This window comes from Manacus candei, unplaced genomic scaffold (assembly GCF_025592945.1).
Source record: "Manacus candei isolate 608988 ecotype Guabito, Panama unplaced genomic scaffold, ASM2559294v1 h1tg000045l, whole genome shotgun sequence".
NCBI lineage: Eukaryota > Metazoa > Chordata > Aves > Passeriformes > Pipridae > Manacus > Manacus candei.
Genome location: NW_026138093.1, coordinates 458,620 through 474,005, shown reverse-complemented (window position 1 = coordinate 474,005; position 15,386 = coordinate 458,620). Strand labels below are relative to the sequence as shown.

The following is a 15,386-nucleotide window of genomic DNA, read 5'->3' as shown; positions in this document are numbered from 1 at the left end:
GGGTCTGCCTTCCCAGGGGCTGGGGGTCAGGGCTTGACCCTTTGGATTAATGAAACACATCCAGGTTTGCTCAGCAGCAGAGCCACCTTTCCCTTGCTTGTCCATCCTTGTCATCACTGCAATTTTCTGTTCCAACTGGAATCTGGGGACACTTTCACAGTCGTGTCCCTCATTGAGACCCAGTAACAGTACAAGAAACTTCAGTATTTCAAACTCATTTTGACTTCTTGAAAAGTTATTTGTACTTACTCTCAGGGACTGAGTTTCACGTAAACAACAACAACCCCCCTCTGGGGGTCATTAAAGACCTGGGGCTGTTGCTGTGCTGCTGAGCTGGGCCGGGCTCCTGGCACACAGGGAGCTCCTGGCAACCCAGAAGAGCTTCAAAGAGACAGCTCTGCTGCTGAGCAGCTCCTCTGCACAGCCCAGCAGGGCTGAGGGCACTGCCTGCAGCACCCAGGGCACAGGAGAGAAGGCAGAGAGATGAGAGGCAGCCTGGGCTGGGAGGTGACTGAGCTCTCACTAGGCAAGAAACCTTCCCAGGATTTGAAGGAAGAATTCTCTGGCTGTAGGAAAGTTCAACTTCCCTTCTTGGAGGCATCTCCTAAAGCTGCCACATCCCACAGCTTCTAGGATCTTTCAGCAGCACTCTCCCAGTTGCTGCAGTGCAGGGGAAGTGGCCACATGGCAGAGCAGGGCAGGAGCTGCAGGCAGCAAGGGCAGAGAGGAGAAGGGAGCAGGAGGTTCAAGGGATCCTGGGCTGGGAGGACAGGGCAGAGCTGCTCAGGGCAGGAACCTTGCCAGCCCTTTGCCACGCTCAGGCTGTGGCTGCAGAGCAGTGCAGGTGAGTTCCTGCAAGTGCCTCTCCCAGCTGCCAAATGGCAGCAGTGGCAGGAGCTGTCAGGATGGCTCTGCTGGATTTGCTGGGGTGCAGCAGGAGAAGCTGCTGCAGAGCAGGACTTGCTGCTGCCCCATCAGAGGCCCAGGGCCAGAAGGTTCCCTATGGCAGGGCTGGCTGTGGGGTGGGAAGGTGGGGGTGCAGCCAGGGGTGCCCAGGGCTGTGGGGCAGAGCAGGGTCCTGCCCCCAGGGCTCTGTGTGCTGGGCAGGGACTCTGCTGCCTGCCAGGGTCAGCTCTCAGCCCGGCCAAGGAGCTGCCACGGGGCTGGGGGAGAAGGGCTGTGGGGAAGGAACAACTCCTGGGAGGGCAGAGCAGGGTAGAGTCCTTCTGATCTCCAAAGTGGGCTGCAGGGATGAGGGCTGGTCACAGCTCCAGATCAAAGCAGGAAATTTCCCAGAAGGTGTTTGCAAGAGGCACAGACAGACAGGAGGTACCTTCAAGAGAATGAACCAGTTCTTTCAGTGTTATACTCTGGGTTGTCTGGGTGCTGACTGCGACAGGGAAATGAATCTCTGAGCACAGGAGGAGACAATGCAACTTGAACTCTGTTAAATTAGAGGGGATTGAACCTGAGAGTATCAGACATCAAAACTGTCTTATAGACAGCATCAGTGTCACTTTTTCAGCCCTGGACGCAGGGAGGCAGCTGCTGTCAGGGACAGCTCCAGGCAGCAGAGCCCTGGGCAGGGAGTGGGGGGCAAGAGCCCCCAAGGCCTGGGGGAGGGGACGTTCAGGCAGCTCTGGGGGCCCTTCCCTGCAGCTCTGCTGGGCACTGTGTGCTGGACCATAGAAATGAGGATTCCTGCAGTGGAAAAGAACCTTCCAGGTGTGATGGTAAAAATGGAAAACACAGGTACAATTATTCTAAGGACAGACTAAGCTTCTGCTCTGCAGCCCCAGCTCTTCTGAGTCATTTCAGTAGAGATGGAACTTTTGTACTCAAGGTCTGTTACATCTGACATTCCTTGTATGAGAGCTCTACCAAAAAAATTCCATGTCCCAGTACAGCAGAGCAAACCTGACTCCTTGGCAGTGCATTTGGTGACATTTGACACATTGATTTCTTTTAGAAATGGAGTTGCTCTTTCACAGAGGTCTGTCTTAACCATTCACTGTCCTTTCCTTTTTTGAACAGACCCTGTGCTAAGAAGCAGCAAATGTCCAACAGCAGCTCCCTCACCCAGTTCCTCCTCCTGGCATTCTCAGACAGGCGGGAGCTGCAGCTCCTGCACTTCTGGCTCTTCCTGGCCATCTCCCTGGCTGCCCTCCTGGCCAACGGCCTCATCCTCAGCGCCGTAGCCTGTGACCACCACCTGCACACCCCCATGGGCTTCTTCCTGCTCAACCTCTCCCTCACAGACCTGGGCTGCATCTGCACCACTGTCCCCAAAGCCATGCACAATTCCCTCCAGAACACCACAGCCATCTCCTACATGGGATGTGCTGCACAGCTCTTTTTCTTTCTGTTCTTCATCACAGCAGAGTTTTCCCTCCTCACCATCATGTGCTACGACCGCTACGTTGCCATCTGCAAACCCCTGCACTACGGGACCCTCCTGGGCAGCAGAGCTTGTGCCCACATGGCAGCAGCTGCCTGGGCCACTGGCTTTCTCTATTCTCTGCTGCACACAGCCAATACATTTTCCCTGCCCCTGTGCCAGGGCAATGCCCTGGGCCAGTTCTTTTGTGAAATTCCACAGATCCTAAAGCTCTCCTGCTCAGGTACGTCCCTGAGGGAAATTGGGCTTCTTGCTTTTAGTGCTTTTCCTTTTCTGGGTTGCTTAATTTTTATTGTTTTCTCCTATGTGCAGATCTTCAGGGCTGTGCTGAGGATCCCCTCTCAGCAGGGACGGCACAAAGCCTTTTCCACGTGTCTCCCTCACCTGGCTGTGGTCTCAATCTTTGTCAGCACTGGCATATTTGCCTACCTGAAGCCCCCCTCCATCTCCTCCCCATCCCTGGATCTGGCCCTGTCAGTTCTGTACTCAGTGGCTCCTCCAGCACTGAACCCCCTCATCTACAGCCTGAGGAACCAGGAGCTTAAGGATGCCCTGAGAAAAATGATGACTGGATGCTTTTCAGGAGCAATTATGTGCCAGGTTTTTGGTGTGTAGCATTCAGAATAGGACTCCTTAATGGCCCAGCCTTCCTGCTCAGGTTATTCGTGAAGGCCATCAAGTTCTTTTTGCAATAATTTTCTGTGCAATTAAATATTATTATGCCTCTGCTTTCTAAATTAGTGTCCACCTTTTGATTTTGACACTAAGACTGTATAAATGATGAATTGTGCTCTCTGAGTATTTAAGCAAAATAAATGACTCTGCAGTGCCTTCTTTGTCCAAGACCCTTCTTCTCAGATGTTCCTAAAGGAGAGCACACTGCAGGACAGGGTGTATTTGCAAACAGGAAGGGGACAATAATCCCAGCCCAGCAGCACTGCCAGGGAGCAGCAGGGCTTGGTCTTTGCAGAGTTGCTCTCTTGCCACTTCCACACTGTCCTCCTGAGCCCCTTTCTCACTGTAAGGCCTGAGTGCTCTCTGAGCACAGTCCTGTGGGCTGGAAGCCCTTAGAGCACAGGCAGGGACAGGCCCTGGGAACTTCTGAAGATCCCTTAAGGCATCTCCAGGATGCTGTGGCATCTTCTGCGGGCAGGGTATGTACTGCGTCACTTCTGTCACCTTGCTCCAGGGCTGGAACTCTCCTGCAGTGACACCATGACACTCCTACTCTCTGCTTTCCAGGTTCCATTTTCAGATCCAGTCTTCCCCTCCTGCTCCCAGGGACATCCTGGGAGTGATTCAGAGCTGCCATCCTGGGGCAGCTCCTGCCCAGCGTGGGCAGGCACAAGGTCTCTCCAGCTGCTCCTCTCCCCTCCCCAGTGCCACTGTTTTCTGCAGCCTCCTCCTCCTTGCCCAGCACAGCCCTCCTGGCACAGTTGGACACAGCCCTTGTTCTACCCCCTCCTCAGGCACCTGCCCAACCCCCTCAGCTCCAGCCTGATGGCCACAAACCTTCAGGGCAGGGAGCACCAGGAAAAATGCTGAGGAAACCTTTCAGCTGCACTCAAATCCAATTGGAGGGGTTGGACTCGAGGAAGAAATCCCTTCTCATTCTCCAGAACCACCAGGACAACCTGTGTTGTGTCCTAGGCACTCCTCTGGAAGTGTGGGATATGGAAAAGGTTTTGGTGTCAGGGATATTGAGAAGGCTGGGCAGTGTCACTGGGAGACCTCTCCCAAACACTTGCGAAGGCCAGAGCCAGCCCAGAGCTTCCTGGGGCCTTGGCAAAGGCAGACATGGAACCAGTCTGCAAACAGGGCAGCAAGGAGGGTTGGCAGAGTTCCAGACTGCTCAGGCTCAGCAGGGAAGGGGATAGCGCAAGTCCTCCTGCAGCCATTCCCAGGCACTGGAAGGATAAGGCAGGGATTGCAGACCCCCTGTGGGAGGGAATAGAAGAGGATGTTGTGTGCCCAGACTGTTTCAAGGCTCTTGACATTGTCTCCTGTGGTCTCCTTATGGCCAGACTGGTGAGAGCTGGACTGAAGAAGTGGAAGATGTGGTGGGTGGGAAGTTGGCTGAATGAAGAGTGTCAAATAAAATCCATGGTACAAAGTCCTCTTGGCAGCAACTTCCTGGTGAAATCCCTTAGTGATCAGCCTGTGAACACCACAGTAGAACATCTTTATTATCTCTCTGTACAATGGGACAAAATGTATTTTCAAGACCTTTGTGAATGATGCCAAATTTCAAGGAGCCCTTGAGCAACCTGTCCTAGTTTAAAGACACATATTGGGGCGGGAACTCCAATAAAATGAACTCACTCCCCTTTTATTCCCACCAGTACAGGGAGACAAAATACAAGGAAATATAAATGAAAAAATAAGAGTTTACTGACAAGAAATATAGAAGCAAAACAAGCAATACCAACAAAACAGTTCAAAGCAACAGCAGAGAGAAAAATTGTCTCCTCTCTCTGCTCCTGCCCCAACTCCCTTTTGTAAACAGATAAAAACAGGGATCAACACGTGCCTCCCTTCCGCCTTTTCTCCCTAAATGAACAAAGAACAAAAATTAAACCAGTGGAAAGAGGGGTAAAGCAAAATCTGGAAAACTCTCTGGTCTGAGATCAGTTGTGCTGCCCAAGAACACGCTGACTCCAGAGGTGTCCAAGCGGGGCAGAGCCGGCGACTCCGGTCCGTGCGGCGGCGGGGGGGAGGCAGTGGCTCTGCTTGATTCCATGGAGTTCTGGGCAGGCACAGTGGGCCCTTGGTTCCAGGAGGGTCTGAGATGTCTCAGGGTTCCTTTTGTTTCAGAGACACCCCACATGTCACAGTGGTCCTTGGTTCCATGAGATTCCAGTGTCCCTGCATTCCTTTGGTTCCATGAGGCCCTGCAGTGTCACGGTGCCACTTGATTCCGTGACGTTACAAAGAATCAGAATGGTCCCTTGATTTAAGGCCAACTGCACAGGGGGCTGCCTTAGGGGGAGTGTGGGCACCCAGACAAGGGAGTTGTCACCCCCCTGGACTCAGCCCTGGGGTCACCACATCTGGACTGGTCTGTCTGGGTGTGGGGTTCCCCATTCCGGAGGAATGATGAAGAATAGGAGAGGGTCTAGAGGAGATCTGACAGGATGGAGCTTTTCTCCATATTGGAAATAGAATGAAATCTCCACAAAGAGTAGCATGGAAGGTTGAGACTGAAGGTGAGGAAAAAGAAATGTCACTCAACGGGGACCCTTGTGCTGCAAGAGGTCACCCAGAGGGAGTCAGGATCAGCCCATGGCTTTGTGTTCCAGGGAACAGCCAGAGCTGGTGCAGAGCCATCAGGGAGGGTCTAGAAATGCTGCTGGGAGGGGGTGGGAAAGCAGGAGGGGTGTGTGCAGCCTGCAAGGCCAGAGCAGCAGCAGGGCCAGGGCAGGACAGCCTGCAGGAGAGATGGCCAAGGGCTCTGGCAGGGCTGCAAGGCCCAAAGGCACCCAGGCCTTTGTCCCCTTGCCTCTGGCAGCTGCCTCTGCCACTCAGGCCACCACAAGACACTTGCCTGGCAGGTTCTGCACTTGGGTTCTGCCTCGCCCCTCCCTCAGCAGCCTGGCAGGGGTTGCCCAGTTTTGGGCCTTTGTTGTTCCTCCCCCTCCCATCCCAGTGCCCCCCAAACAGCCCTGAGCCAGCCGGGAGGGACAGGATCTGCTGGGCCAGGGCCTGGGGCTCAGCCCTTGGCCTTTGTGCTCCACAAAACCAAGGCAGGCTTTGCTCAGCATTGCAGGGGCCTGCCCAGAGCCTTTGTCTGCCTGCACTCCTGGCCTCCAAGGAGCTGCTCCAAGGAGTCCCTGGGGAGGCTTTGACAGTGCCTACCCTCAGTGGGGCCCAGCAATGCTTCAAGGCACTTGCAGTTTGGCTTCTGACTTCTTCAGCAGCTGCTTCAATCTTCTCTCAGTACCTCAGGATCATGGGCTGGGCTGCAAACACACCGTGGGGCTCATTAAATTCCAGATATCCCTCAGGATCTCTTTGCCTTCTTTTAATTGTCTTCAAGGCAATTTCAAAACAAGTCTTCAAAGTTTGTACTTTTTTTGTACTAATTCAATTATGGATATTTTTAAGTTCAGACAAGAGGTGATAGAGGTGTTCTCCAAGTGATCTTGATGCTGAGTGTCTTCTCAGGAGATCCACAGTGACCCTGTATGATCAACCTTTTTCCTCACCTCCCAGCCTCACCAGTTCTGACATGGCCCATCTTGGACTGACAGCTGATGCAACTCCAAACACACTTTGGGACCATTAAAACACAGGAAAACAAATTATTTCCCTTTCTTTTAATTGTCTATAAGTCATCAAGACTTCTACAGCTAATTTGAGTTGTTTTGTAGTTTAGCTAAGGAGGAAGATTTTAAAGTGGAAGTCAGGAAAAAAAATATTTTTTAATGAAAGGGAATGATTTACACAGAGCCTTGGGCTAGGGCGCGAAGGATTTTGATCCAAAGACAAGGGGGTAAAAGACATTAGTAGCACTTAATCATTGACCAATTGAACAGTTATCAGGTGATTCAATAGCATTTGCCACAATTTTAACAGTGACTGAATTAGAGATTCACAATAACAACATTCACACCACAGTCAATTCACACCCACACCCAGGCAGAGATGTGTGGACACATCAAGAGCTGGCTGTGGAAAGATCCCTCTCCCAAATTCTCCTGTTGTCAGGGAAACACTCCCCCAAATCCCTTTGTGTTTCCCACCAGACAAGGGTCACAGCTGGAGGAGTGTTTGTGGAGGGGGATCAGAATTGTCCTGGGCATCACTGACGATCTTTGGAGTGTTGCAAACTGGAGGGTTCCTGAGCTGGGAGAGGCTGCCAGAGGTGTCCCACTGAGAGGGAGGTGCTGGGGAGCTGCCAGGGCCTCCCTCAGCCCCGCTGGCTGTGGGCTCCCAAGGGGACTGGCTTTAGTTATCTGCTGAATTTCCATCCTGGTGTCAGGAATGACTGAAGTTTCCAAACTATTTGGGAATTGTATCAAAACTGTTCCATTTGGGCTACAATTCAGGCAGGGAATATTCCAAGGCTTTCATGGGATGACTCATTATCCTGTGTTCCCCAGCTGTTCCACTCCAAATTATTCCCACCTTTATCATCCAGGGGCACCTGGTCCAGTCCAGGGACACTTCGCCACACCCTGGTCCGGTCCATGGGCTCTTCATTGCTCAGCTGGTTTGGTCAAGGCTTGTCAGGAGCTCCTGAGATCCTCGACCAGGCCTGAGGAGAATGGGGGGAAGATGCACAACCACGGAGGCTTCTAAGAAAGATGGGGGAAAACATTTTGTAGGGTCTAGATATGGTGTGATAGGACAAATGATTTTAAACTAAAAAAGGCAAGTCTGAAGTAGATATAACCAAGAAGTTTTTACAGTGAGGGTGGTGAAACACTGGCACAGATGCCAAGAGAGGTGATGCCTCATCCCTGGAAACATTCAAGGGCAGGTTGGATGGGGCTCTGGGCAATGTGATCTAGTTGTGGATGTTTCTGCTTATTGCAGAGGGTTGGACTTGATGAATGTCAAAGATCCCTTCCTAACAAAACTCTTCCATCATTCTACTGGAGCCAAGGCTGACGAGGATCACACAGGTTTCAGACCCAGATGTACACCCCCTTTGATGGCCCAGCTGGCAGCTCTGCTAAAAAGCTGCTGCAAAGAACCTCCACACCTAAAGGAGCTTTGTGCTGGGCTGAGCTGTGGCTCTCAGGGCTGGGGGGTTGGCTTTTGGCTGCCAGGTGCCCACCAAGGCTCTCTCTCACTCCCCCTCCTACTCCACCCCCCTTGGTGCCTGTAGGGTTGTTTCTCCCACATTTCTCTCACTCTTCTTTGGGCTACAGCACCCTGGATTTTTATCCTTTCTCCAAAGGGTTATCACAGAGGTGCCTCTGGAATTGCTTTTTGGCTCAGCTTTGGGCACTGGCTGGTCCATTCTGGAGCCACCTGAAACTGGCTCTCTCTGACACACAGTCAGCTCCTGATCTCCTCTTCCCTAAGGGAAACCTGCAGCCCCCTCCCTGCTACCAAATCTAATCCACAGGGTCACTCAAGTGCCCAGGAATACAGGAGGTCTTTGATCCCATTATTCCTCAGGCTGGTTAAACAAGACTTTGTCCTCTTCCTGTCCCTGACTGCAGGTTCTTTCTGTCAGAGCAGAGTTGGGCTGGACCTCAGCCGTGCTTTGCTCCAGAGCCTGCTGGGGTGGGGGCAGATGGCAATGGCAGAGGGACTGAGGTGCCCCAAGGAGAGCAAACCCTGCTGTCCCCAGGGCCAGAGAGACACAGGGCTGGGCTGGGCAGCCTGGCAGGACAGGGCTTTGCTGCCTGGGGGGTCTCTGCCATTGTAGCGGGCCTGGAGGCTTCAGGTGACTCTGATCTGCAGGAAGGACAAGGTGCTGATGGAAATGGGTTTGGACCTCCTGTGATCCAGGAACACTGTGAAAATCACTGGTCTGTTCCTTGGCTGCAGCATCACAGGGATGGCTATGGGTTATCAAGCATTGGAACAGAATGTCCAGGGAAGTGGTTGAGTCACCACAGAATCATAGAATTGTTAAGGTTAGAAAAGACCTCTGAGATCATGGAGGTCAACCATTAACCCAACGCCGGCATCTTCACCACTAAACCGTGTCCTCAAGTGCCAGAGCTCAATGTTTTTTGAACACTTCCAGGGATGGTGACTGTGAGACCCAGGTTTGAGCTATGAGCTCAGCAAAGGGGTTTTACTTTGAAAAATATAAAAGGCATAAAAAATTTCCACCCTCCAAATTTTTGAAAAGGGCCTTCAGGTCTTTTAATACCTTCAGAGAGACCACAAGGAAGAAGACACTGCACACGTTTTCTCAGGAGGTCAAATAAGACACTTTTACTGGCAAACTTCAGAAAATAAGGGAGCTTGGTAAAAGGTTATAGGGCAACATTCAACCAGAATAGAGCATTCCCCAAAGCATTGACTGATCACAGGCCAACCCATCCCAGTCAGCTGGATGGTTCACTGACAATGTGTCTCGAGGGGCGGCTCCTCCGATGCCATAGAAACCCCTCCCCTGGATTAGGAAACCTTTGGAATTCAGGAGCTGTCCCAGTGGAGCATGAAAATGAACAGCAGTTTTCCCAAAGCCCAGCCCCAAGCAGAACAAAGCCAGGCCCCATCAGTGTCAGAGCAAAGGTCCCCCATGGCTGTGTCCCTGTGGCCGCTGAGGCGGCAGCGCAGGCCCGAGGCGGTGCCGGGTCCCGGTGCAGCCGGGGCAGAGCGGCGGCTGCGCGAGCGGCAACCCCGGCGGTGAGTGCGGCAGCCCCGTGGGAGCGGCGGCTCCGGGCACAGACGCCGGCGGCAGCCGCTGTGGCTCCTGGAACCCAGTGGCCATTGGGACACTGCAGGGCCTGCTGGAATCCAGGGGCCGCTGGGACACTGGGGAGCCTCTTGGAGCCAAGGGAACCCTGGGATGTTTTGGAACATCCTGGAATCAAGGAGCCATTGTGACACTGCAGGGCCTCATGGAACCAAAGGAATCCTGGAGAGATAGTGGAAACTCATGAAATCATCATGGCCATTGTGACACTCCAGAACCTCATGGAACCAGGGGTCCGTTGTGACACTGAGGGACCTCATGGAACCAAAGGAACCCTGAGAGTTTTTGCAACCTCATAGAATCAAGGGACCATTTCTGGCAGGATGCTCTGCTCTGATAATACCTAAACAATGGTCAGAGAATGCAAACAATGCACACTCTGATGAGTTACTGCTGGTGCCAAGGTGCTGTTTTTAATGTTGAATTATACTAAACCCAAAATGCTTCATGAAACTTCAAACACACATCCTGCTTTCTGAAACAGGATTTGACAGATAAGCTGCTCCCTGGCCTGCAAATATGTCTGGCAGTCAAACCCTCGATAACTCTAAAAGCCCCGTCCAACTTTCATGTGGCAGATTCTTCCACAGACTTCCTTGAAGTGTGTGGAGCTTCTGCCATGAAGCAGGGACAGCTCTTCATGGTCACTGCCCAGGGGTTAAGTGAAAGAGAGAGAACTACCCCCTGTTGTTATGGGGTGAGTTACCTCACTCTCTGCTTCAGGATTGTTTCTTTTTGCTGGTTTTGATGCAATTACTTTAATAGAATGACTTTGATAGACTGCACTGTCCTATCTTACACTATACTGCTAGGAGGTTTTGGCTTTTATACTGTGCAGTAAATAATTCTCTTTAAGGTCTGTTCATTTGTCTGATCAATTTTCTGTTCATTTGTCATAATAAATGATCGATTTTATAGAAATATTTCTGATTTGCCATCACTAAAACCTGTCGGACAAAGTGATTGAATCACACCTCTATAATTCCTTCAATTGAAACCAAAATCTGAGCCTGAGATTGGATCCAGCCACAGCCAGGCTCCTCTCTGAGAAGGAATTTAGAAAGCAAGGGGGTCCTTTCTGCACCTCGTAGCTCAACGAGACGGCTTCTGCCATCAACTTTGTCTAAGCCTTCCACCCCCCCAGCCCCAAGCCGTGACACAGGGGCATGTCTTGTCCATGCAGTGCAAACATGGACTCCTGAGCTGGTCATTTGCTGTCCCTCCTTGGAGGGAAGAACAAGCCCAATGGCCTGGGGTGAGAGGCCAGTGCTGGGAGCGGCGCTGGCTGTGCCAGGGCACTGCTGGGTGCCCCCACCCTGAGCACTCCCCCCCTTGTGCTGGTCACTGCTGTTTTCCTCTGCAGGGCGTTGTGTTGGGCACATCCTGGAGAGCAAAGTGGAAAGCAGATGGAAGCTTTGAGGCCCTGGCCTGAGGAGATGCCCCTGCAGGATGGCAGTGCTGCTGCAGAGGTCAGCTCTGTGCCAGCAGTGCCCGTGGCTGTCCCTGCCTGCAGTCCCTGGACAGTCCTGCAGCAGGACTGGCACCGACTGCCAGAGCACTGAGGCCTCCAACAACACAGGGCTCTGCAGGACAGTGTGGAAGGGAAGGGAGAGGAGGCCAGGCAGGAGAAGGGCTGCTGCTCCCTGGCAGTGCTGCTCTGCTGGGACTCTTTTCTGGCCCAGCTCTGCACAGAGGCCCCAACCCTGCAGCTGCAGAGAAGTCAGAGAGGAAAGATGTCAGGCAAACAAGACATTGCAGAGTTCTTTATTTGGCTTAAGCACACAGTGAGTCAATTCCCAGTTTGTACAGCCTCTGGGCCAGGCTAGAAAGGCAAACACTGAATTGAAAATGTTTTTTATATACATTTTTATATGCATATTTATACATAAAGATTTTTGATTTGAACAAATTCTCACAAAAATAACATCCCTACCAGGAGCAAAAAACAGAGAAGATATGTGTTGTGGTAGGAATTCTTAATGATACAGCACACATAAGAAGTTATCTTAGCCAGAAACCTTGAGATTTAAACACAGGGAAGCCTGTTTATATTTACTCTCTGATATTCTTATAGTATCTTTTAATTAAGTTGACTTCTAGACTCCAGAGGTAAATCTGTTTTATCACTCTGTTTGCCCCCATCTGCATTGTGTTTGTGATTTAAGTGCAGCTTTACTTTTAATACTACAAGTGAAAATTCTGTAGCAAGAAGGCCCTTTTTTCAAGGTAATGTACAGCTTTTTATATACCCGAAATGGAAAGAAATATCTGTTTATCTGTTTAAAGAAAAATATCTTCCTAGACCTTTAACCCCAGCCATCAATGGAATGCTTGCCCTGCTTTCCAAAAACTCTCTATATAGCTAAAGTTATGTCAAATAAAGTATTCAGCTTTGTACACACAAACTGGATTGTCTATTATCATTCAAACCATCTCAGATATGTTGGGCCTTTAATGAAGTCCATAACAGGATTGGCCTTTAATGAGGTACATAACAAACAGAAAAAGGAGAGTTTGTTGCTTCTGAAAAACACCCAGTTATCAGTTTCCTCAGGGCATCCTTGAGCTCCTGGTTCCTGAGGCTGTAGATGAGGGGGTTCAGTGCTGGAGGAACCACCGAGTACAGAACTGACACCATCAGATCAAAGGATGGGGAGGAGATGGAGGGGGGCTTCAGGTAAGTAAACACGACAGTGCTGATAAACAGGGAGACCACGGCCATGTGAGGGAGGCACGTGGAAAAGGCTTTGTGCTGTCCCTGCTGAGAGGGGATCCTCAGCACAGCCCTGAAGATCTGCACATAGGAGAACACAAGGAAAATGAAACAACCAAACCCTAAACAGGTACTAAACATAAGAAGCCCAAGTTCTCTGAGGTAGTCTGAGTGTGAGCAGGAGAGCTTGAGGATGTGTGGGATTTCACAGAAGAACTGGCCCAGGGCATTGCCCTGGCACAGGGGCAGGGAAAATGTACTGACTGTGTGCAGCAGAGCAGTGAGAAAGCCAGTGGCCCAGGCAGCTGCTGCCATGTGGGCACAAGCTCTGCTGCCCAGGAGGGTCCCGTAGTGCAGGGGTTTGCAGATGGCAACGTAGCGGTCGTAGCACATGATGGTGAGGAGGAAATACTCTGCTAACACAAAGAACAGAAAGAAAAAGAGCTGTACAGCACATCCCATGTAGGAGATGGTTGTGGTGCCCCAGAGGGAATTGTGCATGGCTTTGGGGACAGTGGTGCAGATGCAGCCCAGGTCTGTGAGGGAGAGGTTGAGCAGGAAGAAGCCCATGGGGGTGTGCAGGTGGTGGTCACAGGCTACGGCGCTGAGGATGAGGCCGTTGGCCAGGAGGGCAGCCAGGGAGATGGCCAGGAAGAGCCAGAAGTGCAGGAGCTGCAGCTCCCGCCTGTCTGCGAATGCCAGGAGGAGGAACTGGGTGAGGGAGCTGCTGTTGGACATTTGCACCTTTCCCAGGGTATTTTGATCTGTTGAGGAGAAAAAGTCACTGCTGAGTTAGACCAGGCTTCTGCAGCCAAACATTAAAAAATCTCACAGCCACCCCACTCTCAGGCTCTCTCTCCTCACTCAGACCTCGCTGCAGCTCCCTCCCCTGAGCTCTGGCTTTTGCTTGCTGAGGGGACCATTGAAACCAGCAACTCTGTGATGGGCTCCCAAGGACCGAGGACTTCTTCTTACTCTGCTGGGAGAGGGAACTTGGAATGCAGGGTGATCTCTAAATAAATATATTTGTGATACATCCAAGAGCTTCTCAGCTTTGCTGTTTGCAATTTGCCCAAATGAGGAACTGAGCTGAGGGAATTCTTTGTGTTTGTTCACCCACTTGTACCTGCCACACTTAGGAGTGGTTGTGGAAGTTTGAAATCCCTGACATTTCTATTGCACTGTGGGTTCTGAGGGGCCCAGGGACGGTCCCTCAGTGCAGAGAGAAGAGCTGCTCTGCCCATCAGTCCTGGGCTCAGCTGCGCTGTGCTGGCAGCTTGGAGCTGGAGGAGCGTCACACTCAACTGTTCCCCTACAGAGAAACTGTACAGACATCCAGGAATCCATGTCCAAAGAACAGATTGACACACTCCTCACCTTTTCATCTCTGCCCTCCCAGACTCAGACACAAAACACTCATTGCAGCTGCCCAGAGCATTTCCATGGATTTAGCACTGAGGAGTTTTCTCCATGGGGATCCTGTGCAGCACAGAGATCCTATGGCAGAGCTGTGCCCTTCTGGAGGGCACCTGCAGCCCTGCAGGACACCCAGGCAAACAGCTGAAGACCCTGAAGGTGCCTGGAGGGCACTTGGGCACTTGGCTCCCACAGACACATCCCCACAGCAGCACCCAAAGGGGTTGTGTCTGCACAGGAATCTGCCACCCCCAAACCTCACACTGGCTCAGAAAACCCACTGGTGAGAACAAGGAGAGCCCAGGCAGCAGGGGATGGCAGGGAAATGCCACAGTGCTGCTGCCAAGGGAGGAGGGACACAGAGAGACAGCTGGAAATCAGGGCCTTGTCCTTGCCTGGGCTCTGGCTGCTGCAGGGCAATGCACAGCCCAGCCCCCGTGGGCCTGAGGGCACAGGCTCTGCTTAGGCTGGGAAAGGAGCCCAGGCAGGAGCTGCTCAGGGAAGGGGTCTGTGCCACAGGGACAGCAGGGAGGGGCCCACATCCCCCTGCCCAGCCCTTGTGGCAGCAGCTGCCTCTCCCTGCCTGCCTGTCTCTGGGTGAGGAGCTGTTCCTGCCAGCAGCCCCTGCCTGTGCCCAGCTCAGCTCCCTGCCAGTGCTGCCAGAGCCATCCCCAGCCCAGTGCCCAGGGGCAGCTCTGCCTGGGCAGGGGCTGCAGAGCAGATCCCAGACAGCCTGAGGTGGCTGGGAAGGGGGAGGTGTTCTGGGGGGATGTGCTTCCTGAGAAGGGCCCCTGGAAATGGAGGAGGTGGAGCTGAAGCTGTGAGGAACCCTGAGCCTGCAGCTGAAGGGCCCTGCCCAGCCCTGCCCTGCCCTGAGGGGTCACTCCTTCCACCCACCCCTTCTCCCCCAGCCCCGTGGCAGCTCCTTGGCCGGGCTGAGAGCTGACCCTGGCAGGCAGCAGAGTCCCTGCCCCAGCACACAGAGCCCTGGGGGCAGGACCCTGCTCTGCACCACAGCCCTGGGCACCCCTGGCTGCTCCCCCACCTTCCCACCCCACAGCCAGCCCTGGCACAGGGAACCTTCTGGCCCTGGGCCTCTGATGGGGCAGCAGCAAGTCCTGCTCTGCAGCAGCTTCTCCTGCTGCACCCCAGCAAATCCAGCAGAGCCATCCTGACAGCTCCTGCCACTGCTGCCATTTGGCAGCTGGCAGAGGCACTTGCAGGAACTCACCTGCACTGCTCTGCAGCCACAGCCTGACTGTGGCAAAGGGCTGGCAAGGTTCCTGCCCTGAGCAGCTCTGCCCTGTCCTCCCAGCCCAGGATCCCTTGAACCTCCTGCTCCCTTCTCCTCTCTGCCCTTGCTGCCTGCAGCTCCTGCCCTGCTCTGCCATATGGCCACTTCCTCTGCACTGCAGCAACTGGGAGAGTCCTGCTGAAAGATCCAAAAGCTGTGGGATGTGGCAGCTTTAGGA

General features: G+C 52.7%; 2 protein-coding genes and 1 pseudogene across 2 annotated transcripts in view; 2 read left to right on the top strand and 1 right to left on the bottom strand.

Annotated features, from left to right (window-relative positions):
* LOC127474808 (uncharacterized) overlaps nucleotides 1–15,386 on the bottom strand; it is a 1,366,245-nt pseudogene that overhangs the window by 992,149 nt on the left and 358,710 nt on the right.
* LOC127474839 (zinc finger protein OZF-like) overlaps nucleotides 1–15,386 on the top strand; it is a 212,354-nt gene that overhangs the window by 186,667 nt on the left and 10,301 nt on the right. Inside the window, exon 5 of the mRNA XM_051796146.1 lies at nucleotides 9,213–9,269. Coding sequence (XP_051652106.1) covers nucleotides 9,213–9,269 — 57 coding nt within the window. The remainder of the gene's footprint in view (nucleotides 1–9,212; nucleotides 9,270–15,386) is intronic.
* On the top strand, nucleotides 2,042–3,308 carry LOC127474934 (olfactory receptor 14J1-like). Its single transcript, XM_051796266.1, has one exon. It carries the CDS (start codon nucleotides 2,057–2,059, stop codon nucleotides 3,011–3,013), a length of 957 nt encoding a protein of 318 aa, XP_051652226.1. The 5' UTR covers nucleotides 2,042–2,056; the 3' UTR covers nucleotides 3,014–3,308.